We start from the raw sequence: 26,779 nt of genomic DNA, 5'->3' as shown, positions 1-26,779 counted from the left end.
TTCAAGAGGAGCAAAGGTTGAGTCCTTCCTAAAGAGCGATAGTTGGGTGTCTGGGCCTAAGTTTCTTGTCGAACCTGAAATGAAATGGCCAATAACTCCTGATTTGTCAGGAAATGTCTCTTCAGAAGATCCTGAGATCAAGACTGTCATTTCTGTGAATGCTATCCAAGCTAATGAGCAGGGGGACATCATTATGAGCTTTATGAATCATTTCTCTTCTTGGATCAGGTTGAAAAGGATGGTGGGCTGGCTTCTTAGGTTCAAGAGTTGGCTGTGGGATCTTGTTGGAAGGAGGAAGCAATTGAAAGCTGTTCTTGTTCAATCTGGCCTGGATGAAGAACAGCTCAAGAAGAAGATAGAAGATGAGATGCGGAGTGTCAAGGCTCGTGCTGCCCTCGGGCCTCTTTCACTTGAAGAGTTTGACAGGGCAGAAACCGCAATTCTCTGTTTTTGTCAAAGGAAGCGGTTTCCAGAAGAGATAACTAGTTTGCAAAAGAGAGAAGGTGTGAAGAGGACCAGTCACCTTTGCAAGCTTGATCCCATACTCGAAGGAGGTGTTCTAAGAGTTGGAGGCAGACTTAGCAGAACAGCCATGCCGGATGAGGCAAAACATCCGGCTATACTGGCCAAGGATCTTCATATTTCTGACCTCATTTTACATCATGTACATCTGCAGACAGGTCATGGTGGGCGTAACCACATGTTGGCAAAGTTACGCCAAAGATATTGGATTCCTGGTGCGAGCATTGCAAGAAGGAAGACTTTATCCAAGTGTGTTGTCTGTCGTAGATTACATGCTGCCCCAGGACATCAGCGCATGGCAGATCTTCCCCAGGACAGAGTGTCACCTGATGAGCCTCCATTCACCAGAGTGGGAGTGGATTGCTTTGGACCGTTTGAGGTCAAGCGGGGAAGGGGAACAGCGAAAAGGTACGGTGTAATTTTTACATGTCTTGCGATGAGAGCTATACACCTGGAGCTGGCATCGTCTTTAGACACCGATTCCTTTGTGAACGCCCTTAGACGGTTCATTGCAAGACGTGGTCAGGTGTTGGAGTTGCGTTCCGATAATGGCACGAATTTTATCGGAGCTGAGCGTGAATTGAGGGAAGCTGTCGGAAAATGGAACCATGCCCAGATCAATGACACACTCCTTCAGAAGGGAATCAAGTGGATTTTCAACCCGCCCACTGGTTCACATCACGTCGGAGTGTGGGAGCGATTGATTAGATCTGTGAGGAAAGTGTTGAATTCTGTCTTGAGAACGCAGAATCTGGATGAAGAGTGTCTCTGTACAGTCTTTTGTGAAGTTGAGGCTATTATTAATAGCCGCCCTATAACCAAGGCATCCACTGATCCAAATGACTTAGAAGCGCTGACCCCGAATCATCTGCTGCTGCTCAAGTCCAAACCTGCATTGCCACCAGGAGTGTTTCAAAGGGAGGACATATACGCTCGTCGACGGTGGAAACAAGTGCAGTATATGTCCGACTTGTTTTGGAAACGCTGGGTCAAGGAGTATTTGCCCCAGCTTCAGGAGCGCCAGAAGTGGCAGAGCACCAGACGAAACTTCATGCCAGGGGATGTTGTGATCATCGTGGACGACTCGGCTCCCCGTAATTCATGGCTTACTGGAAGGATTGTGCGGGCAGACCCTGACAGAGGAGGACTTGTGCGTCGGGTCCGCATTAAGACTAGGAGCAGCTATCTGGACAGGCCCATCACCAAGGTGTGCCTTCTTCAAGAGGCGGAGGAGTCAGAAGAGCTGCATGGACTCTGAATATGGACAGTTTGTATTGACTTGGACATTTGTGCACGTGAATGGACTTGGACTGATTTGTATGATTACCGGGACTATTTGCCATAAATCGTAGGTCATGGGTAAGAGATATTTTTGAGTGTGATGTTGATATCTTGCTAACCTTAAGTTTGGTCTCCTACATGTTATAATTGTGTAATTATTGCCTTAAATAATTAGGGGCCGGAATGTAGGAGCCGTATGTAAGTCTGTGTGTGTTTGGTTTGTGGATGTGAACACTGCATTGGTGCGTGGGTAGGGGTGTGTCACTGTGACCTTACATGACCTTAAACTCACCACAGAGAGACCTTAAATTCAACCTTAAACTCACCACAGACAGAAAGACCTTAAACTCACCACAGAGAGACCTTAAACTCGACCTTAAACTCACCACAGACAGAAAGACCTTAAACTCACCACAGAGAGACCTTAAACTCAACCTTAAACTCACCACAGAGAGTCTGTAAACTCACCACGAGACCTTAAACTCACCATAGAGAGACGTAAACTCGACCTTAAACTCACCACAGAAAGATCTTAAACTCGCCACAGAAAGATCTTAAACTCGACCTTAACCTCACCACAGAGAGTCTGTAAACTCACCACGAGACCTTAAGACCTTAAACTCACCACAGAGACCTTGTTGTTGTAGGTTTCCCTTTTTGCCAGTGCATCAAAGTTTGTGGTTTTTGCTATAATTTTGTGCCAACATTTGACGCTGGGATTAAAAAGCCCACTAATTTGCTAACTAAAGCAAAAATGTACTGGATGCACAACAGGCGAGTAGAAGTAAAATGAACTCACAGTGGCAAATTTTAGAGGCAAAACGCGACCGTTGAGCTTCAGTCTGGATGTTTCTTATCGTTTCCTTTTGAAAAAACCTGCAGTTTGAACCAAACGGTGGCGTTTAGCAGAAACACAATCATCCTGGAACTCATCCCACACAGAACACAAGCTTTATGTTAAACGCTACTATACTGCACTGAAAAGACGACGACAACAATGACCGACGGGAAACTAGGCCACTCTCACACACCAGGAGAGAGATACTGAGAGAGAGAGATGGAGGGATGAAAGAGAAGAGAAGAGAAGAGAAGAGAAGAGAGCAGAACAGGTGGCAGCGGCGTTCCCATGCTCACACACCGCGTTGCCCTTGAACGTCGCCGGGCGCTAATTAGCAGCGAATCTGGGCCAGAGCCACAGAAGTTTAGAATCTGCCACATGAAAAATTCAAAAGGCGTTTGGTTTGTCAGCGGGAAGTCGTCACTAAAACCTCCTCATGGTTCAACCCCTCCTTCCCTCCTTCTCTCCCTCTCTCTCTTGTCTGGTTTTCCGAGTGAAGAGTTGGCATCACACTAATGTTTTGTTTGTTAAGCGGCGCTCTGCAGCCAAAGGGGAATCGTTATAGTCGTGTGTTATTCCAACAAGGAAGTGGAGCAGCGAGGAGCTTTAATACTACGACTACTACTAACCATGACTCACTCTCCGCTCTCCTCCTCCTCCTCTCAGCCAATCAGATCCCTTTCTGCTCTCAATAATATCACCAGCAATTACAAATATGTCCACACACACACACACACACACACACACACACACACACACACACACACACACACACACACACACACACTGCTGCTGCTGCTGCTGCTTGGTGCCAATTAATCCTCATCTGACCTAAAGGAAAAGTGGGACACTCGTTCAGATCAAATGATGAACTCACTCAGCTAAACCTCCAGCTACAACACAGACACGCAATGCACCTTTAAAACACACCTTTTCAAGCTCGTTTTTAATGTTTAATATTGCCTCTTTTTTTTTTAAAGCTTAATTGTTTTAATGTTTTTCTAAATGTTAAACTAACAGATGTCACCATGAAACTTCCCAAGTTTATCACTCACATTAAGACAAATATTTTTTGTATTACAAGTCTTGTCAAATTTGGTTTAAATATGTAAATTAGGCAATATGTAATCAAATATGCGCTAATTTGCATACATTTCCAGAACAGAAATCTGAACAATGGATAAAGCTACTTTCAAAATTCTTGTTTTATTTTGTTGACATACGGTATAAGAGTCAGAAGTTTTTACAGAGGCAGATTTTGGATATCTCTTTTTATCACTCTGTAAATGAGAAAATACTGTCACCAGCCCTAAAAAAAATCTAATGTCGCATTGTTTGTAGTAATAAAATGTTGTATAAATGAGGCTGTGAATGATATATCAACAATCCCCTCTGTAAAAACCTTCAGAATATAGAAAGGGATCAAAGTGGAAGGTTTGGTGTCTGTAAGTGCTGCTGAAGTGGAGATTTCTAGCTCAGAGTCTGAGTCTGAAAAACTCTTTCTGCCTTTAAAGACTTGGACTGTAAAATTACATAGATTGTTATTGTAAATCGTACTTTTACGATTGGTTGCAGATACAATTTTTTGGAGCCTACATCAAAAAATGTTGCTGGTTGCACATGTGCAATAGATGCAAATGTTTGTAGCGAACTTCTCTCAGATTTTAGGGGGGAAATGGCTCCATCTAGGCCGACTGTTTCTTAGATATCTCCTGTATTGCTTCATCTATTGCTTACACAGTGTATCTGAGTTCCTTGGAAAGCGCTTTAAGATAAAATGTATTACACACACACACACACACACACACAGACTGGGTCAGAGGAGTTGCTCTCCGTGCACCGAGGCGTTTCTTCTTTATGTGAAAGTGGAAGCGACTTTTCAACAGAAACAAGCAGCTCATTGATGCCGCAGCTCAGTCAGTGCATCATCCTGACAGACACATAGACACATAGACACAACTCCTCCAGTATGAAGGAGGAGGAGGAGGAGGAGGAGGGTAAAGGGGAGTAAAGGGGGGTAAAGGGGGGGCCGAGCTCTGCACAAAGGGGCCACACTGCAAAAACTCAAAATCTCTCCAAGAATATTTGTCTTATTTCTTGTCAAAATGTCTAATTTCTAGTCAAAACTAATCTCTTTCCACTTAAAATAAGACTCATCACCTAAAAATGAACTTGTTTTGAGATAGTTTTCATGTGTTTCAAACTAATTTTCACTTGAAATAAGCAGAAAAATCTAAGAAAGAAAAACTTGCTCCACTATCAGATTTTTCTACTTATTTCAAGTGAAAATAGACTTGAAATAAGTAAAAAAAAAGTGTCTAAAAATAAGCTACTTTTTAATGTGATGAGTCTTATTTTAAGTATAATGAGATTAGTTTTGACTAGAAATGCCATTTTGACTAGAAATAAGACAAATATTCTTGGTAAGATTTGGAGTTTTTGCAGTGCAGTCCCACCACCACCGCTGCCACTACAGACACGAACACGTTGCCAATTAGCAGGAATTTCAGGCCTTTAGGAGACGAGAGAGACACTGACACCAACAACATCTCTCCCTCTCTCTCTCTCTCTCATTCATGGGATTCCAGGCAGCATTAGGTTTTTTTTTTTTTAGGTTTCTTCCTCCTCCTCCTCCTCCTCCTCCGGCGGCGGCACAATGGACTTGATCCCGTCGCACCACTTTGACACAAACGCTCCTCACTCGCCGTTCTCTGAATGCTAAGAAGCTGGCAGCGGTTTTTTGTTTTGTTTTTTTGTTTTTTGTCCTTTGGCTTATTACAGTAGGTGAAAGGAATTTTTTTTTTTTTTTTTTTTTTTACAGTGAATCCATAAATCTCCTTCCTCCTCCTCCTCCTCGTCCTCCTCCTCCTCCTCCCTGAGACGATGATGCGTGGATGGATGGTTAAAGACAGAAATGGGCACCGTGCCCTGAGGGTTTTATGTGCTGAACCCCCTCCCTCCTCCTCCTCCTCCTCCTCCAGCATCAGCCTGCGTGTCACCGGCCCAATATTATTAAATTTAAAGGGATAGTTCAACATTTTGGCAAATTGGCCCATTGCCATAATACTCCCTATAGTCTATATAGCAGTAGGTTCGTTACCTTTAATTGTCGGTGCAAGCTATTTTTAGAACGGCGGAGCAGAGCCGCGAGTTGCCCAGAGGCTAATGCGATTTCTTGGTTTCCCTCATCAAACTCATCAAATACACAATCCAACAACTCCACAACGCTCTGGTGGACAAGTTGTGACCTGCACATTCACCACGCTATGAGATAATAACACAACGTTACCACACAGAGTTGTTTTAGAGGGAAATTCATGCAAAACCGCTGATGCGCGTTGCCTTCAGGGACAGTTTTTCATCATCAGTCTCTGCATTTCCTTCTAAAACAACTCTGTGTGGTAACGTTGTGTTATTATCTCATAGCGTGGTGAATGTGCAGGTCACAACTTGTCCACCAGAGCGTTGTGGAGTTGTTGGATTGTGTATTTGATGAGTTTGATGAGTTGAAACCAAGAAATCCCATTACCCCTCTGGGCAACTCGCAGCTCTGCTCCGCCGTTCTAAAAACAGCTTGCACCGACAATTAAAGGTAACGAACCTACTGCTATGACTATAGGGATCATGGCAATGGGCCAATTTGCCAAAATGTTGAACTATCCCTTTAAGGATATTGAATCCAATGGGGATAATATGTTGCTACCAAACCAAACCAAACATCCTTAATTCCTTCAGGAAAAACAGGCAGAAATCTGCAGAGGATTAATCTAATGCACCACTGATAATCAAATGTAATAGCAATTTGAGTTTCCATTTAAAAAAAATATTGACGTCTCTCTCTCTTTATCTCTTTTATCTCTTTTATCTCTTTCTCTTTTTTTTTATCTCTCTCTCTCTGGAGAAATGCTTCAGATCTGATCTCACGCAGGATTACAGACCGAAACAACTTGTGAGGTTTATACACAATATTTAGGTTTCAGTCAGATCAAAAAGCTGCGACAACAACACACTGCAAATGTGGCACAGCTGGTTTGTATGTGTGTGTGTGTGTGCGTGTGTGTAAATGTGTGTGCATGTGTGTGTGTGTGTGATGTCAGAGGAGCTGTGTGTATCTCCACTATCATCATGGGAAAAGTGTCACACGCTGCTGATCCTGCATCAGAGGAAGAAAACCAGCAGCACACACACAAACAACAGAGATGGACGGACTGAGTGTGTGTGTATGTGTGTTTATGTTGCAGTGTGTGTGTGTGTTTAAGTGTGTGTGTGTCGCCTCAATGAATTACAGACTACACACTCTGTTACATACCTTAAGTCTCTCTTCTATTATTAGTTTCCACCACATTAGAGTCAATATTTGGGCCTTTGAGTCATGAGAGACTTTAATCCTGAGCATATGACGGTGTGTGTGTGTGTGTGTGTGTGTGTGTGTGTGTGTGTGTGTGTGTGTGTGTGTGTGTGTGTGTGTGTGTGTGTGTGTGTGTGTACCTTCTCCACATTCACACACACATTCATACACACATGCAGTCAAATCGTAAAGTGCAGCAGGTAGCCAATCCAATGAAAGAGGAGGAAACTCTGGACGACTGCAGCAGTGTGTAGTAGACAGACAGATGTTGATGTGACACACACTCACACACACTCACACACACTCATCCATCCATTCATGTTTAATGAACCTCTGTCTGTGTGTGTGTCAGTGTGTGTGTGTGTGTGTGTGTTGCTTTACTCACCGTGACGCGCAGGTTTTGGTTTTCTTTCCTTTTTTTGTGGATAATTTGGCGTCGCTTCTCGAACAGGCAGATTCCGCCTCAAATCATGAATGAGACTGAAGCGACTGGAGCTGAAATCCTTAAAACCTCAGAGAAAAAAACAACAACCCTCAGATCTGGAGCAGAGGCGCAGTCGGTGCCAAGACGAGCAGCAACGATCCCATTCAGGAGCTTGAGCCTGAGTCTGAGCGCAGAGCTGAGGTCATGATGACGGAGGAACCGGAGCTCCGCAGACTTCCACCGGGCTGAGCTGCAGACTGAGGCCGGAGAAGGTGTCTCATCCGCGGCTACAGCGGCGTGCAGGAGGGGGTGGAGGAGGTGGAGGAGCGGTGACCGAGCAGCAGCGAGCACGGACTGAGAATCACGACCAAAACACCGGGATGTGAGAAGAGACAGAGAGGAAAAGAGAGTGAAGGGGAGAGAGAGAGAGAAAAGGGGGCGGGGCCTACAGGCTGCTGCCGAGCTCTGATTGGTTGGACTCGACTTATGCATAATTGACTTGTGATTTAGTTGAATGGCGTTTCACAGAAGCCCCGCCCACCACCACCAGAGAGAGAGAGAGCAGGTTCAAACGTGGCTTCATAATAAAACATGTGTGGGTGGTTTTTATTTTATTTCTTTTATTTCATTTTATTTCACTTTTTAACATTAACTTTTATTTTATGACTGTATTAAACTCCAGAATCACTCCAGGTTACTGTTTTTTATAATATAGACTAGCTACTAGATTATTAATGATCAAAATAAAACGTCATTGCTGCTCTTGTAGGTGAAGGCGCGAGTCTTTACAGAATAAAACCTTTATAAATGACTGAAAAAGAAAAAAAACATAAATCAAAGCTCATGTGGAGTTTGATCAGATTATTGACATGATGCTGCCACCTGCTGCTCACACCAGACACATGAACATGAAGCAGCAGCCAGAACTGCTGTACCTGAAGAGATGCTGTCATTCTAAAAATGCAGATTATTGCATGTGTATACTCAGTATAGTAATTGTAAATTGTGCATATGGTAATTATATATATATATATATATATATATATATATATATATATATATATATATATATATATATATATATATATATATATATATATATATATATATATATATATATATATATATATATATATATATATATATTTGACTTTTTTTTACTTTTTTTGGTATCTATCTTTATATATTTTTTTCCCTTCAGTGTCTGGTGGGTTTATGTTTTTGGTGGTGTATCTACATGGTGCATAGCCTATATTGTGTCACATGTAGGCTATAAAAGGCATCTATCTGTATATATTTTTTTATTCTATTTTTTTTCTCATTTAATTCTATAGTGCTTTTTATTTTAGTAATATTTATATATCTTGATTGCTTTTCTTACTATTCTGGAGTTTTATTTGCAACAAAGAAAAAATTCCCTCTGGAGATCGAAAAAGTAATTAATATTCTGATATTAAGGAGCAATAAGGACTGAGATGAAGGGATTAAAAAAAGAAAAAAGTACTCTACTGTAAAACTGTGCTGTGTAAAAGAGGTTCAGTGTTATTTGATTTTTATCACCATGTATAAACATGGCGGTTGCAGTTTAATATTAAAGCTGGTTTGAATACTAGAAGTTGTTTAAACTTTTCATCTGCACGATGTGAAAACTTCATGGTTAGTTAGATTTTTAACTGCATTTACAGATGAATCCAGCAGAGGACAGTAGGCTATGTCCCTCTGGTAGAAGTATAAAGGAGCAGAAAGAGGAATTATTCAGATAAAGCAGTGAATGTGATAAGTATTTAAGTAAATGAACTTGAGGTGCTGCATTAACCCTCAGGTTTTCGCTCATAGCCTACTTAAAAAATAAAAAGATAATTTAACACAGTCGCTCTTCCAACACATCACACACAGTGATTTAAACTCTTCTAATAATCTGGATGAATATATTATACACAGCAGGAGGGAAAATAAGTATTGAACGCATCAACATTATATTTCTAATGGGGATGATGTCGGTACAACCACAGTAATCCACACATCCACAGAAATCAGAACATAAATGTCCATGTTCATGAAGTGAATAAGTATTGAACACATGAGGAAGAAATGGAATGAAAGAGAACGTGTCAATGTTTAGAAAGTGATCCTGTCTCTTGTCAGTGCTCATTAAAGGAGAATTCCGGTCATTTTTGAACACTAAATCGTTGTCCTGATGGTCACCCAGTGTTGGTTGGAGCAAAAAACACGACTAAAATGGATGCAGGCAAACCGGAGTTACCATGGCTAGACGACTCTAGGGATAGCGTTGTTTCAACCACAACAAACACTCAGAAAACAATCAGATATCTCTGGTACATGACTGGAATCCTTAGAGACACTACTGAACTCATATAGTGTACAGTATAAACAGTATAAACTTTGTGTTTTTGCATGTAACCACTGACCTCAGATAGCCCAACTCTGAAACATCCTGTAAAGACATTACTATCCCATCACAGAGCGCCTGCTCTCCCCGCCACAGAAACTAACACTTTTTCCTTGTTGTGATGATTTCTTTTCCTTACAAACGGTCAGAGATATTCTGGACATCACCACTGCACTGCTCCACCGTTTATTTTTGTAAAGAAATCATCACAACAAGGTAAAACCCATGGTCCAAAGCACTGTAACACCGTGTTAGACCCCCCCTCGAGAGATGAAGTCTGCTAACCGTTAGCTTCTCTAGTTGTAGCAACTTTAGCAATGGCCGCACCATAACAAACAGGGCAGTCTATTGATCCACGCGCAACTGATCAAAAAGCCACTCATAGCCACAAATAAAACTCAGAACAGCACCAAACGTCATAAACAGTACAAACAGGGTCCCAGCCCATAATACGAGGCATCAAACATCTGTTATTTAGCCTGGTTTCTATCGAAATAGATGAAAACAACTCACCCACTCTCCTCAAGTTATATGCTATGCAGCAACTTTCCGCGTCCAGCATAGAGTCCAGGCACTTTTCTCCTCCATTTCCTTCAGCTCGTGTTCGGTAAACTCGGTCTCCATCAAAATGAAACCAGTCGTCGTTGTTCTCAAACTCCATAAACTCAGCCGTGTTGTCCCTTCTGTGATGTCTTCTTGTTACTGCCATGGTTACAGGTAGTCCGCTGGCGTGGAGGCAATTAGGAGTTCCCGCAGCTCAAAGATGAAAATGTGTGTGTATTACTCCATATAATGCAGCCAAAGTTCCTACGTATCTTGCCTCTCAGTTTATAAAAGTTATTATTGCGTGTTCACAGGGAAATGAACGGAATTGGGCATTTAAATTCTAACTTTATATTCGTGGGAGAGAATCACGTAAACAAGCGCGAGATTAGACGCAACGTCACATGCGAGAGGACAACGTTCGTTGCCGGAAGAGACTGTAACAGTGAAGCAGACATCACAGAAGGGACAACACGGCTGAGTTTATGGAGTTTGAGAACAACAACGACTGGTTTCATTTCGATGGGCGCCCCTATCAGTTTGAGACTGAGTTTACTGAAGACAAGCTGAAGCAAATGGAGGAGAAAAGTGAAAGAGGGAGAGCTACGGTGAAGTCTATATGCTGGACCACGGGGAATCAATGGTCAGTGTGGTGGTCACTGTCTGCCAGTGGCCGCTGAAACCAGATGTTTGTGCTGCCAGTCGGACTCGGACATGTGTTGTCAGTGCCTGGACTCTGTGCTGGACGTGGAAAGTTGCTGCATAGCGTATAACTGGAGGAGAGTGGGTGAGTTGTTTTCGTCTCGTTTCATTATTGCGGCTATGAGTGGCTTTTTGATCGGTTGCGTGTGGATAAATAGACTGTGCTGTTTGTTATGGTGCGGTCAGCTAGCGGTTAGCAGACTTCATCTCTCGAGGGGGGGTCTAACTAGAGTAGGTGTGAACTTTAAAAAAAAATTAATATTGTAACTGTGGACCCCAGGAAGAATACTGGCTGCTGAGGCCGTGACTAATGGAGATCTATAATAAACTAATAATGAAGAATGACACAATTACCCTCAGGATTTATTATATTATTATTAAATTAAATTATTTTATATTATATTATATTATATTAGGCTATATTATAGTGTATGTCTGCAGGTCTTAGAGGAGATGTTTTTAATCCAGATGTTTAATAGAGCAGCAGTAACAGCTGTAAGAGCTCTGATATAAACAACACTGCTGTGTTCGCTTCATTGCTGGATTATTTTGTGCTGTGACTCCATGTGTGTGTGTGTGTGTGTGTGTGTGTGTGTGTGTCACTGTATTGTTCAGTTGTGCTGACACTGAGCACCACAAAGAGAAACAACAATAAAAACAATGATGTGCAGACAAAAATTCAGTTTAAATCCACTTTAAAGATAATTAAATTATAAACAGCAAACTGCATTAATTACAAGCACAATAAAAGTGTTTTAAAAAAAACTGCATATGGAACCAGAGTCGAAGAGTCGAAGAAGGACAATTAACACGTCAGGATTAATACTGTATGTGTGTGTGTGTGTGTGTGTGTGTGTGTGTGTGTGTGTGTGTGTGTGTGTGTGTGTGTGTGTGTGTGTGTGTGTGTGTGTGTGTGTGTGGGAGTTTAAGAGCTTTCACAGTCATTTATAAAACACTGATTTAACTTCCACTGAACCTTTGGGACTCGACACAAAACAGAGAGCGTCGTCCAGTCAGAGACGATGTTCGACTCCCAGGAGCTCACGACACCGACGTATCCATGACGACAACTAATCAGAGGTGAGAAACAGCACTTTATGTTGTTGTTGTTGGGTCGTTTGTGTTTGTGTGACAGAGTGTAACACTGATCATGGTTTTAAATAAGAGGTTATAATGAGGAATAGGAATGTGACTGGAATGACAGATTTTAGTCAATTTGACTTTCACGTTCTGTGACCAACATTATTATTATTATTTTATTTTATTATTATTATTTCTCCTCATGCTCTTCTACTTCTGTGTGGTTGAACCGTGGTGAGTACACTGCTACACATTTCTGGGAAGAAAGATAAATCCCTTTTCTCTCCTGCAGTTTATAGCATGTTTATATACAAGTGTCTTGCAAGAGTTTTCATACCCCTTGAACTTTTTACACATTTTGTCACGTTACAACCACAAACTTAAATGTATTTTATTGAGATTGTGTGTGACGGTGGAGTCTATGTGCTGGACCTGGGGGAATCAAGTGGTCAGTGTGGTGGTCAGTGTGGTCACTGCCTGTCGGTGGCCGCTGAAACCAGATGTTTGTGCTGCCAGTCGGCCTCGGATGTGTGTTGTCAGTGCCTGGACTCTATGCTGGACGTGGAAAGTTGCTGCATAGCGTATAACTGGAGCAGAGTGGGTGAGTTGTTTTCGTCTTGTTTCAATAGAAACCGCTAAGCTAACAGATGTCTGATGCCTCGTATTATGGGATGGGACCCTGTTTGTACTGTTGATGACGTTTGGTGCTGTTCTGAGCATTATTTGTGGCTATGAGTGGCTGCACGTGGATCAATAGACTGCAATGTTTGTTATGGTGCAGTCATTCATTGCTAAGCCTGTGAATATTTTCATCTGTCCAGGTCATAGTTATCTCAAGGAAAATTAAATCGAGTGCAACTTCATCTCTCGAGGGGAGGGTCTAACTCGGTGTCACGGTGCATTGGACCATGGGTTAAACTTACACACCGGAATATCCCTTTAATTACCACACATACACACATAAAGTACCGAAAACAGATACCGTTGTTGTATCCTGGTACCGGTTCCAAGGAAGCGAGTATCCGTACCCTATTGGTTCAAATGTGATGTTTGTGGTTATAATGTGACAAAATGTGGAAAAAGTTGAAGGGGTTGAATACTTTTTGCAAACCACCGTATCTCTCTCTCGTCACCTTTTCATCCACAGTCTGAAAACGTCTCTTACACACCTGGACGACTCCTGGTGTCCTCTAAACCCCCGGTCTCTCCTGTCCAACACCGCAAAAACTCAAATATCAAGAATATGTCTTATTTCTAGTCAAAATGTCATTTCTAGTCAAAACAAATCTCATTATACTTACAATAAGAAACATCACATAAAAAGTAGTTTGTTTGCAGTTTTTACTTCTTTCAAGCATATTTTCACTTGAAATAAGTAGAAAAATCTGATAGTGGAGCAAGTTTTTCTTTTTTTATTACAAGCTCAAAAAACTTGCTTTCACTGGCAGATTTTTCTACTTATTTTAAGTAAAAATTTGCTTGAAACAAGTGAAAATGATCTAAAAACAAGTTAATTTTTAGGTGATGAGTCTTATTTTAAAGGGACAACGAGGAGTTTCTCCGTCGGCAAAACGAAAAATTCCGACAATAAAAAAGTCTCATATTAATGTGGATGAATCTACGTTACCACTTGTTAATGGCTCCATTTTAGATAAATTTATCGTTTTGTCTCTATCGTTATTTTGTTATTATTAGTGGTGGTGGAAATGCTGGGCGAGCCGACCAGCGTTTCTTTACTTTAGGTTTCGTGGCGAGTCATGAGAATAACGCCGCCGAATCTCCGTTTATGGTGGGAACTACGACGGTATGTGATCGTCTTCCAACCTCTGACTTTAATTCTTGATGAATGAAAACATGAGTCTGTCTTGCGCCGGTCAAAGAATTTCACGGTGCGCGGAGGTTCATAAAACTTCTTCTTTTCCAAAACTCCTCGTTGTCCCTTTAAGTGGAAGGAGATTAGTTTTGACTAGAAATGAGACATTTTGACAAGAAAAACGACAAATATTCTTGGAAAGATTTCCAGTTTTTTGCAGTGAACACCCGTCTCAGTCGTCCATGTCCCTGGCGTCGGAGGAGCCGATGGGGAAGAGCATGTCGCTGTCCAGGGAGAGGTTGCTGCCGAGGCCGGCCATGCGGCTGCGCAGCAGGAAGTGCGTCCGCCGCTGCAGCAGCCGCTGCTGCTCCTGCTTCAGCTCCACGTAGGAGCGCGAGAAGGTGTGGAAGATGGAGGTGACGGGGAACGCCATGAGGAGGATGCCGCTCAGGATGCTGCTCAGCGCCACCACCTGGCCCGGGATGCTGCGCGGCACCATGTCGCCGTAGCCCACCGTCGTCATGGTGATGACGGCCCACCAGTAGGTGGCGGGGATGCTGGTGAACTCCTGCGCGGCGGCCATCTCGTTCTCTATCAGGTAGAGCAGCGGCGAGTAGAGCGCGATGGCCACGCACAGGAAGAGGAGCAGCAGGCCGAACTCGCGCGTGCAGCGGCGCGCCGTCAGGCCGAGCGTCTGCAGCCCCAGCGAGTGGCGCGCCAGACGCATCACGTACAGGATGCGCAGCGCCCGCAGCACGCGCAGCACCAGGCCCACCTTGTCCAGGTAGCTGCTGCCGGAGCCCAGGCGCTTCTCGCCGGTGGAGGTGGAGTCGACCAGCAGCGTGATGTAGTAGGGCAGGATGGCCACCACGTCGATCAGGTTGAGCGGCTGCCGCAGGAAGGTGAGTTTCCTCCGGTCCTGGATGAAACGCAGCGTGAACTCCAGAGAGAACCAGGCCACGCACACCGTCTCCACGATGAAGATGTTGTAGCACATCTGGGAACACGTGCCCTGTAGGAGGGGAGGAGAGAGACAAGCTTTATTTATATAGCAGGTTCTTAACTCTTTCACGACCATTGACGAGTAAACTCGTCAAAACCGTTTTTTTTACAGATTACGATAATAGACACTCTGAGGTACCCTGTGTGTGAATATGGTAGTCCTCTGATATGTAAAACTGTTTTAAACTAAAATCAAAACATAATGTTTTTTATAAACTGTGTGATCTTGGTTTTGTTTGAGTAATCGTTCTCCTTGAATGCTGCTGTGGGGACAGCGTGCAGCGCTGTGCGGCTGTCGGCTACAGTGTTGCGACTTTCTCGCTGAATCTGGCGACTTTCCAAACCCTCTTTTGACAAAAGCGACCGACGACAAATCTGGCGAGTTTTTCCGGTGCTGTTACAAACGTTTCTGGTTTGGAGATTCGGACCTGAAAGCCCGTTATCACGGCTGTTTTCACGGCGCTGTGCAGCAGAGCGGGCGCTCTGCAGCGGGGGCTGTGACCGGCCGCCCCCCGCCCCCCGCCCCAGAGCACCCACCGCCGGCCAGTCACACAGCAGTGTCACGGAGCTGCTGCGTTGCAGCCAGAGACCCACACCGCTGCACCGCTGCTCTCCAGGCTGCCACACCCCCCAGATTTGCCTACAAATATATTTATTTAGCCGTAGAAATGATTTGGGAGACGCCACACTGCAGAGTAGCGGTAAAATGAGCAGATTGCCACTTGACACAAAAGTGCGTTTTTCTCTGAAACTAGAGCGGGAGCTCCGTTTTTGGAGAAACCCAGCTCTCTTCTTCTCCTTCGTACTCAAGAACGAAACGGCGGAAAAACTCGCAGTTTTTTCGTGGAGCACGTTAGAAAGTCACTCTTCAACCACGTGAAGACCGTTTGTTTCTAGGTGATGTACAGAGTTCGGTTCGACGTGAGATAAAAGGTAAACAAATAGCCAAAAACATGTGGTCCTGAGCGGATGTGCTGAGGAATTAGTGTGGTCGCGAAAGAGTTAAAGGGATAGTTCAACATTTTGGCAAATAATAACAGAACATTACCAGACAGAGTTGTTTTAGAGGTAAATTCATGTAAAACCACTGATGCACGCTGCCTTCAGGGACAGTTTTTCATCAACAGTCTCTGTATTTACCTCTAAAACAACTCTGTGTGGTAACGTTGTGTTATTATCTCATAGCGTGGTGAATGTGCAGGTCACAACTTGTCCACCAGAGCGTTGTGGAGTTGTTGGATTGTGTATTTGATGAGTTTGATGAGGGAAACCAAGAAATCCCATGAGCCTCCGTAGCGTAGCTCTGAGCAGCTCACGGCTCTGCTCCGCCGTTCTAAAAACAGCTTGCACCGACAATTAAAGGTAACGAACCTACTGCTATGATTATAGGGGTTATGGCAATGGGCCAATTTGCCAAAATGTTGAACTAATCCTTTAACAATTACAAACAAATACAATTACAAATAAATACATTAGATAATTAGGGTGTGCCAAAAAAAATCGATTCACATAAGAATCGTAATTCTCATCAGAATCGATATAAAATGTCCCAAAATCGATTTAAAAAAATAAAACAATGAAACAAATCTGCTGCTGTCCGCATCCATTTCCTTAGAATTTAAAAGGCAGCATGTTTAACTGCACTATTTTTTTTTAAATAAAGAGGCACTTTTAGTTTTGATACTTTAAAGCAGAAGTAAGTGATATATTTGTGTTAATATAAGTCTTAAATAGTTATATCTTCCGACAGCAATCACTTACATAGAGTGTTTGGACTGAAACACGGGTCTGTCAGTCACTCTGCTCTGCTCTGAGCCGAAGAGAAAACATTTATCGTATCCTACAGTTTTTATCCAATGAGGAGAGAGAACGGCATGCAGGGCTGTGTGTGCAGCCAAGGAACGCCGTGAATGTGGTGACGTAGGGACGAGGACTGTTATGGTGCGTTCAAGGAGACTCGTAACTCGTGTTTTTCCGACCTGTGAAGTCGTACCAGTTTGATCTGGTAGGAGTTCACGGGTCGGAAGTTACGAGTGGCCGTTATAGTGACTTTCACAGGTAAAACAGGTCGGAGAAACACGAGTGGGTTGCCTGGAACGCTACAAAGTCGTAAGTTGTGACTTGAAGCTGTAATTTACGGTTTCAAAAGCCTGCCTGGAACGCAGCATTAGCCAAAACGACCGGATCGCTTACTTCTGCTTTAAGCAATATGTGATATTGCTTTTATGCAACAGTTTCAACAATTCCATCTAAGCATGGATAAATGTTTTAAACTCAATAAATGTGAAAAAGACACTTCAGTCATTCTGTCTTGTAAAGCAGACTGGAGTAGATCATGAGGATCCGTTGCACCGATAGACTGAAGCAGAAATCATTAGGAATCAAATCGATTTGCATCTAAAATCGATTTTTGAATCGAATCGTAGCCCCAAAAATCTGAATCGGATCTAATCGTGAGATAGTAAAAGATTCCTTCCCACCCCTAATAATTAGATAATACATTAGCATAATAATATAGACATAAAATCTATAAGAAACAACAAGAACCATCATGATAAAAACAATCAGTTTGGAGTGTTAAAAGCCAAGAAGAGGTGGGGTTTTAGCAGGGATTTAAAATTTCCGGTGTGAAAATGATAAAGACAGAAGAGCTAGCCAATAATATTGTTGAAAACTGCCGATTATAATGTTTTGTAGAAGGATAACTAATAATGTACTTGTATTACTTTGCACTAAAACAAAGGGAAACATTTACTGTTCTCATTATTTATAGTTATTATGCTCAGATGTTTCTGGTCCGGCCCACTTGAAACTGAATTGCGCTGAATGTGGCCCCCTGAACTAGGATGAGTTTGACCTGCCTGGCCTTTTAACAGTTTGGTTTGTCAAGGAGGAAGTGGTTGGTTGGCTGACCGTTGTCACAGCGACCACTAGAGGGCGCCACGCCACTGCAGTGTGGAACTGAACCTAGGATGAGTTTGACCTGCCTGGCCTTTTAACAGTTTGGTTTGTCAAGGAGGAAGTGGTTGGTTGGCTGACCGTTGTCACAGCGACCACTAGAGGGCGCCATGCCACTGCAGTGTGGAACTGAACCTGGAGATTTCTACAACAATTTTCCCTTGTCTGGAGATGCATCTGTAGTATTCTCTCTCTCTCTGAGTCTGAATTATATTTTCAGTAATAATCTGCAAATAAAGTAAAATAAAAAAACAATGGAAGGAGGAGATTTGGAGATTAGAACCATATTTGATGTTAAACTTGTGGATGTTCAGTCTTATTCTGCATGTCTGAGCATGATACTGTATGTTGTGTTGGTTTTTTTTTAAATATCCTGGCTAGTTTCATGGATAAAGCCTGGACACTGAGACAGAAAACATGATATCCCCCATAAAACCATACATTCTGTTTATTGTTTTGCATATCTTGGAAGCTTGTCTGTTTTTTTTGTTTTGTTTTGTTTTGCTTTTTCTCCTTCCTTTTCTTTTAAGATGACACGCTAGCCATTCTTGAATGTATGAACTTAATGCTTAATAGTGCAGGCAAGTCAAACTCATTCTAGTTCAACCAGGGGCCACATTTGATCTCAACCGGTAAAATAAGATCATAATAACCTATAGAAATAATGAGAACTCTAACTATCTTTGTTTTAGTGCAAAGTGGCCTACGTTATTACACTGCAAAAACTCAAAATCTTTCCAAGAATATTTGTCTTATTTCTTGTCAAAATGTCTAATTTCTAGTCAAAACTAAACTCTTCCCACTTAAAATTTAACTTGTTTTTAGACAGTTTTCACTCGTTTCAAACAAATTTTCAATTGTACGAAGTAGAAAAATCTGCCAGTGAAAGCAAGTTGTTTTGTGCTTGTAATAAGAAAGAAAAACTTGATCCACTATCAGATTTTTCTACTTATTTCAAGTGAAAATAGGCTTGAAAAAAGTAAAAAGTGTCTAAAAACAAGCTACTTTTTTTAATGTGATGAGTCTTATTTTAAGTAGAATGAGATTTGTTTTGACTAGAAATGAAATTTTAACTAGAAATAAGACAAATATTCTTGTTTTTGCAGTGTAAGATGTTTACGGTTAATGAATTATCCTTTTACAAATGTATTATGAACAGCCATGTCTTATGTAATTGTAAATAACTTAGCATGTTTGTCTTATAGGCCCATGTGCATGACTCAATCAATCATTCTACAGGAAATAAAACAAGGACAGGAAATAAAACTGCCCACAGATGAAACATATTAAAAAGCTTTCCCATAAAAGTGTTAATTCAATACTTCATGATGGTGCTGAGTCAGTGCAGGCTGAGGAGCTTCAGAGTGGTTCAGAGCCCATGCATCGTACTCACACATGTAGCACAGAGGGAAAGTGTCATTATGAAACACACTCCCACAGGAGGAGAGGAAACGGTACAAGCACCTGCAAAAAAAAAAAAAAACACAAAACACAAAAAAACTCCAGTGCACCTGCCTGAGAAACGAAACGACGGGAACACTCACACACACTTTGAATGCAACACTTTGGAGGAGCTGTGGAGAACGAGAATATCGGCACTTTTAATGAAACAGCTTAATCCAGTGTGATAATACACACACTCTTCTTCCTCTCATCTCATTTTATATTTGTTTTTTTGTGTTTTTAAAGTTTGCACTGAACTTTAAACTCATTAAAGCTGAAGAAACTACATGTGAGTTACTGTAGATCTGCACTGCAAAAACTCAAATATCTTACCAAGAATATTTGTCTTATTTCTAGCCAAAATGTCATTTCTAGTCAAAACAAATCTCATACTTAGAATCGTCATCACATTTAAAAAGCAGCTTGTTTCTAGACATTTTTTACTTCTTTCAAGCATATTTTCACTTGAAATAAGCAGAAAAATCTGATAGTGGAGCAAGTTTTTCTTTCTTATTACAAGCACAAAAACCCTGCTTTCACTGGCAGATTTTTCTACGTATTTCAAGTGAAAATTTGTTTGAAACAAGTGAAAATGATCTAAAAACAAGTAAATTTTTAGGTGATGAGTCTTGTTTTAAGTGGAAAGAGATTAGTTTAGACTAGAAATTAGACATTTTAACAAGAAAAAGGACAAATATTCTTGGAAAGATTTTGAGTTTTTGCAGTGTGGACTGAAACTTCAGTCAGAAGCGTTAAACCGTGGCTCTCTGATACCGTCAAATTGAAAAAAACAAACAGTTGAGATTTCAGTTTCCCATCCACCCACCACGTCACGTACTGTATCTGTATCTGCACTCGGTTTCCTGAAGCTGCAAGTGAAAGTAGATTATTTGAAAAAAAAAAAAAAAAAAGACAACAACAATGTTTTTACAGTAAGTAAAGTGGAAGGAATCGCTCTCGGTTTCTTTGCTTCATTAAAAACCTGTTTGCATATCTTTTTTATTTTGCAAGAAAATCAAACACGTGTGGCTGAAATATTCCTCGTTCCTTTGATTTGACTCAAGAGGCCGGGGTGCTAATTACGGTTGTGATTGAAGTCAGACATAATAATTAAAGCATTTCATGAAAGCATTATTATTATTTGATTTTTTTTCTGGTTAACGCTGCGGCTCTCTCAGCAGTCGGCTTCCACCAACAGTGTCGTGACGGCTGAGTCGAGCCATTATTAGATTTTTAATCACTGCTTTTCCAAATTACATGTCAGTTTTCTTCAGTTTGGGGTTTTCAATACAGTTCAATTCAAATCCGCCGGGAAACAAAGACAAGCTCCGTCTCGCCACCACGTTAGGTTCAAATGCTCATCGGAGGAGGAAAAACAAGAGCAGTTCCCACCAGACAAACAGTGGAGTTGTGTTGTGTCATGTCTTCATTTTTAATGGTCTGAGACTTTATAAAGTTTGATTCTCTTTGATTATAGATCAGCTTTAAGTTCTTTCTATATTAACACTGTGAAAGTATTAGAGAAATGCACACACTGCAAAAACTCAAAATCTTTCCAAAAACATTTGTCTTATTTCTTGTCAAAATGTCTAATTTCTAGTCAAAACTAAACTCTTTTCACTTAACAAAAGAATCATCACCTAAAAATGATTTTAGATCATTTTAATTTGTTTGAAACAAATTTTCACTTGAAATACATAGAAAAATCTGCCAGTGAAAGTTTTTTGGAATAATAAGGAAGAAAAACTTGCTCCACTATCAGATATTTCTACTTATTTCAAGTAAAAATCTGCTTGAAAGAAGTAAAAAGTGTCTAAAAACAAGCTACTTTTTAATGTGATGAGTCTCATTTTAAGTAGAATGAGATTTATTTTGACTAGAAATTACATTTTGACTAGAAATAAGACAAATATTCTTGGTAAGATTTTGAGTTTTTGCATTGCACAGCCTGTATTCAGAAACTGAGCCTTAAAACCAGCTGTCAGGACTTCCTGTCACTTTGTGATGTCACAACAAAGCCCCGCCCCCTCACCACCTGGACCATCCATCCAACAACTTTGCAGGATTTGGTTTCTCTGAGTGTTTTGTTCTGAAATCTGCTCTGTTTTTTATTGGATAATTTTTAGAAAACTGTCAGCCAATCACAAGAGATCAATCACAAGGCTGACACCGACCCGTTGTTATTAGAGCTGCAGAGAGGAGATGGAAAACTACACTGAGATGTTTTTAGGATCTTCAAACCACTGATTTGAGCTATTTTTTGTGTTTCCTTGCATCTTCTCAACAGGTTTGTGAGCAGAAACTTTTTGTTTTTCACTTCTCTCTGAAATGTCAAAGGGATAGTTCAACATTTTGGCAAATTGACCCATAATCCCTATAGTCATAGCAGTAAGTTAGTTGCCTTTAATTGTCGGTGCAAGCTATTTTTAGAACGGCGGAGCAGAGCCGTGAGCTGCTCCGAGCTACGCTACGGAGGCTCATTATGGGATTTCTTGGTTTCCCTCATCAAACTCATCAAATACACAATCCAACAACTCCACAACGCTCTGGTGGACAAGTTGTGAGCTGCACATTCACCACGCTATGAGATAATAACACAACGTTACCACACAGAGTTGTTTTAGAGGGAAATTCATGCAAAACCGCTGATGCACGTTGCCTTCAGGGACAGTTTTTCATCAAACAGTCTCTGCATTTCCCTCTAAAACAACTCTGTCTGGTAACGTTGTGTTATTATCTCATAGCGTGGTGAATGTGCAGCTCACAACTTGTCCCCCAGAGCGTTGTGGAGTTGCTGGATTGTGTATTTGATGAGTTTGATGAGGGAAACCAAGAAAATTCCATAATGAGCCTCCGTAGCGTAGCTCTGAGCAGCTCACGGCTCTGCTCCACCGTTCTAAAAATACCATACACTGACAATTAAAGGTAACGAACCTACTGCTATGACTATAGGGATTATGGCAATGGGCCAATTTGCCAAAATGTTGAACTATCCCTTTTAAAAAGTCCTTTTTAAACTCACCGCCTCCTCCTCCTCCCTCATGGCCGGCATGGTGCTGATGGAGAGGTTGACGGCCGTGATGGTGACAAACAGCACGGACAAACAGGCGAAGATCTTCCCCGGGAGGCCTGAGTGCGGCCGCTCCACCATGTCCCTCAGTTTTCCCATGCAGCGGTTGACTCTGGACTCGGCGGCGTTCTCCCCCCCGCGTGGTCCGCCGCTGTCCGAGTCCAACATGTCCTCCAGCAGCTCCTCCTCCTCCTGCGCCCTCTCCATCTCCTCAAACTCCTCGGCGCGCTGCAGCAGCCGCCGGCGGCAGCACCACTCCAGGTTCTCCTCGGCCACGCCCCAGTAGAGCAGCTCCTCCCGGAAGGAGAGCGCGCACATCTCCCGCAGCGAGCGCAGCTTCCCGGCCCGCAGGAAGGTCAGGATGGTCCTGAAGGTGTGAGTATGGAAAGCCATTTTAACATTAAAAGCCAGACTGGATATGTTGTTGTAGTAGATATCTGTTATTCAGTTTTGCCTAGTAGTCAAAAAGAACATTTCAGATATCTGCAACTACATTCTTCCTATCCACAATTGACCTATGGCTAAGCCACGCCCCCAAACACGATGAGCCAATCACAGTGCACATAGCTAGCCCATAGACCAGAGCGGCATCACTTTGCTAGTCTGGGGCTGTTGACTCGCTGTTTTGGTAGGAAACAGATCCAGGGCGAGAGAGACAGGCCTTTCCGTCAAAATAAAAGCACCAAGCTAATAAAATACAGTAAAACTCTTTAATTTAAGGAATATAATTTACAAGAAAGTCCCCGAGCCATTAAGTTAACATTTTGCTTTTATTGTATTACAAGTTAAAGCAGATATCAGCTTCACGGCCGTTTCGGCTAATGCTGCGTTCAAGGCAGGCTTTTGAAACCGTAAGTTACAGCTTCAAGTCACAACTACGACTTGGTAGCGTTCCAGGTAACCCGTAGCTCGTGTTTTTACCATCCTGTTGTCTGTGAAAGTTCCCTATAACGGCCACTCGTAACTTCCGACCCGTGAACTCGTACCAGATCGAACTGGTATGACTTCACAGGAAGGAAAAACACAAAGTACGAGTTTCTTTGAACGCACCATGAGTTAGCAGCCCCCGCCCTTGTCAGGCATCAATTGGTCCTCGTGCTACGTCACCACATTCACGCGCATCCCTTGGCTGCACACACAGCCCTTCATGCCGTTCTCTCTCCTCATTGGATAACACTTGTATCCCACAAGGAAAATTTTCTCCTCGGGTTACAGCAGAGCAGAGTGACGGAGAGACTCGTGTTTAGGCTGAAATACTTCATGTAAGTGATTGCTGACGGAAAATAGGACTATTTAGGACTTATATTAACAAAAACATTCCACTGATATCTCCTTTAATGTTTATTTTATAAGTTTTATGTTGGTGAACACTTTTACTTTGGTGAATTTGGTGATTTCGGTTTCCGCTACAGACAGGAACCAGAATGCAGACGAAATTCGAGGTAACGGACACCAGGCTCTTCGCTTGTCTGAAGAGCCTGGTGATGCGAGGCTATCACTTTGCAAATGAGAATGACTGATGCATCCTGGGTAATTTAGGGGCAGCGCCCGGCATTTTTACATTGCACTCAGTGGCTTTTTGTGTTTTGATGGAGCGTAGACTAACTAACAATCAATTTGAATGTTTTATTTTTTGTTTCTTTTGTAGCACTATGTCTCATAATTATTTTGACACCCTCTTTGAAACCCACCGTTCACGCTATCTTGAAAAATTACGATCAATTAATCTACCGGTATGCTCATTTAGCCTCCGACAATGATCAATGACTCCACACAGTGGCCAGAAATTTCTTACCCAGACATCTACACGTATTTGGTGGAATACATAAAAATGCATAAAAATGCCGCTCTGGTCTATACACTCGGACATTCTCTGCTTCCACGTCCATGGAAATGCATTGCAGTTAGTCAGTTTTCATTTGTTTGTATATGTTTTTTCTTGACATTTTAAGTTTAAAATGGTCAAATGGTGTGCATGGGGTACATGCAACTCCAACACTAGGTATCCTGAGTGGCTGGGCGACGGGGTGGATTTTTTTTTTTTTACCTTTTCCCAAGCTACATCTCAACCGAGAGAAGTGTCTGCTCTGGATAAAGTTATGCGATAGACCACAACACCAACTAAACCTGGATAAAATTCTTAACGGGGTCATTCCTATGTTCCCACAGCCCTATGTTCCCTCAGCCCTATGTTCCCACATTTCTAACTTTTGTTGTCACTGAAAATTAGGCCCTATGTTCCCACAGCCCTTTGGTCCCACCATTGGTTGGGTTTAGGCAATGAAGAAAGGAGTTGGTTAAGTTTAGTAAAAAGACCAGGTAGAGGCTAGACAGGCCAGATAGATAGAGTCCAGATAGGTAGAGAGAGTCCAGTGGGAACATAGGGCTGAGGGAACATAGGGCTGTGGGAACATAGGCACGCTCCCAAATTAACAAGGATGTCTACATCTGTTCTAAGTTAAGTCAACAACATATTTGAGGCAACATATTGTCAGAGATGTTTAGATGTTAGCCAGTATCACAATTGACAATGTAGATATCTGTAACTGGAATTATGACTAGTCAAAATGACGTTGTAGATATCTCAAACTGGAATTCGTACTAGTCGTAATTCAGTTACAGATATCCGTAATTCACATAGTGGATATCTGCAACTGAATTGTAGATATCTGTAATGACAAACCCCATACACATGAATGGCTAAAGTGATGTCATTTGTCCTAGGAAGAACGTAGTTGCGGATATCTGAAATGTTCTTTTTGACTAGAGGCAAAACTGAATTACAGATATCTTGAATAAAAAATCCAAACTTCAAAATGTAATTACGACCAGTCAGAAAGACGTTGTTGATAACTACAATGTTAATTCCGGAGAGTCAAACTTAGCTTTTAAATGTTAAATCCGCTTGCCATACATACCTGAAGGCGCAGGGGCTGCGGTCGAAGAAGAACTCGTTGTGCGTGACGTCGTAGTCGTCGCAGATCCCCATGATCTCGTCGAAGCTGCTGCAGAGGTGCAGCTGGCCCAGCCGGGACAGCGGGAAGTCCTCCAAGGTGGTCCAAGGCAGCTGGTACCGCAGGCCGCCCACATTGATGATGGCGTGCAGTTTACGGGCGCTGGAGAGCGAGGACGAGGAGTTGTCGTTGAGTTCAGGAGCACGCTGCGCCCGCTTGTAGAAAGCCCCCTTCCGAGCCTCCTCCTCGTGAATGGGAGGCGCGTTGAGGGAGGTGTCGGAGGCACAGCTCAGGGCGCTGTAGTCGTAGTCGGAGCCATCGCCCGCCAGCAGGGTCATCTTTACTGGTCCGCTCACATTCCTGTGCTCCGTCCGGCACCGGCTCTCTGTCGCCTTCAGAGGAGAAAACACAGAAACAACATCAAGTCTTAGGCCTCGTCCCAATTACCTCCCCTAACCCTAAATATTCGCTCTAACCCTATATTTTGTGCGTTCTCGTGTAGGGGTAGGGTGTCCCAGTGAGCGTACCTATGTTCCCAGGTTCTATAGGACCCTCTTTCTGAAAATGGGTCCTGTGTTCCCCGTTTTTACCAAAAAGGGTCCTATGTTCCCCGCTCTCTCTATTTATCTGGACTCTCTCTGTCTATCTGGCCTGTCTAGTCTCTACCTGGTCTTTTTACTAAACTTAACCAACTCCTTTCTTCATTGCCTAAACCCAACCAATGGGACAATTAGCCTACACTTCTCACTCAAAGTCACAACTCAACTTCTCACTCAAAAATAGGCAAACATATGCCAAGTCACTGCACAACTCCACTTCCAGGTATGGGTACAAAAATTGCATGTTCCCCAGGTCCTTTTGGGGAAAAGTGGGGAACATAAGACCCTTTTTTTTAGAAAAAGGGTCCTATGTTCCCCTGTCCCATACAAAGTGGGGAACATAGGACCCGGTGAACATAGGGATGATCCTGGTGTCCCATTACTGTAAAGGAAGCAAGGGGAAGTGCGATTTTGCCCTTAAATAATCAACCCTCAAAATGTAGTGAGGTCCGATGCAGGCTTAAAACGAAGTGAAAGAAATTACCCATGATAGCTATACATCTCATGTTCTTCACGCCCGATCACGGTGTCTAGAAAGCATCAGTGGCTGCAGCTGACAGGGACAGATAACGGCGGTAACTAAGCTAACGGCGGTAGCTAAGCTAACACCAGGACGTCAGCTGTTAAAACCCTCCCGTTGTCGGACACAACATGAAACTATTCAGTTAGCTCAGTCATGTTGTAACTCAGATATCCGCCAGAAAAAATATTTTTTCATGGACCGTTTATTGAGTCACTGAGTTATTAAAGTTAAACAGGTAGCTAACCGTTAGCCCAGCTAATCTATGATAA

General features: G+C 42.4%; 1 protein-coding gene across 1 annotated transcript; it reads right to left on the bottom strand.

Annotated features, from left to right (window-relative positions):
• Positions 1 to 14,193: 14,193 nt before the first annotated feature.
• kcng1 (potassium voltage-gated channel, subfamily G, member 1) lies at positions 14,194 to 25,726 on the bottom strand (the record flags this gene model as incomplete). Its single annotated transcript, XM_083975324.1, has 3 exons — positions 14,194 to 14,973; positions 22,387 to 22,801; positions 25,353 to 25,726. The coding sequence occupies 3 exons, from the start codon at positions 25,724 to 25,726 to the stop codon at positions 14,194 to 14,196; spliced, it is 1,569 nt and encodes a 522-aa protein (XP_083831450.1).
• Positions 25,727 to 26,779: the final 1,053 nt, after the last annotated feature.

Source organism: Trachurus trachurus, assembly GCF_905171665.1.
Source record: "Trachurus trachurus genome assembly, chromosome: 7".
Taxonomy (NCBI): Eukaryota; Metazoa; Chordata; class Actinopteri; order Carangiformes; family Carangidae; genus Trachurus; species Trachurus trachurus.
This window is presented reverse-complemented; position numbering and strand designations above follow the sequence as displayed.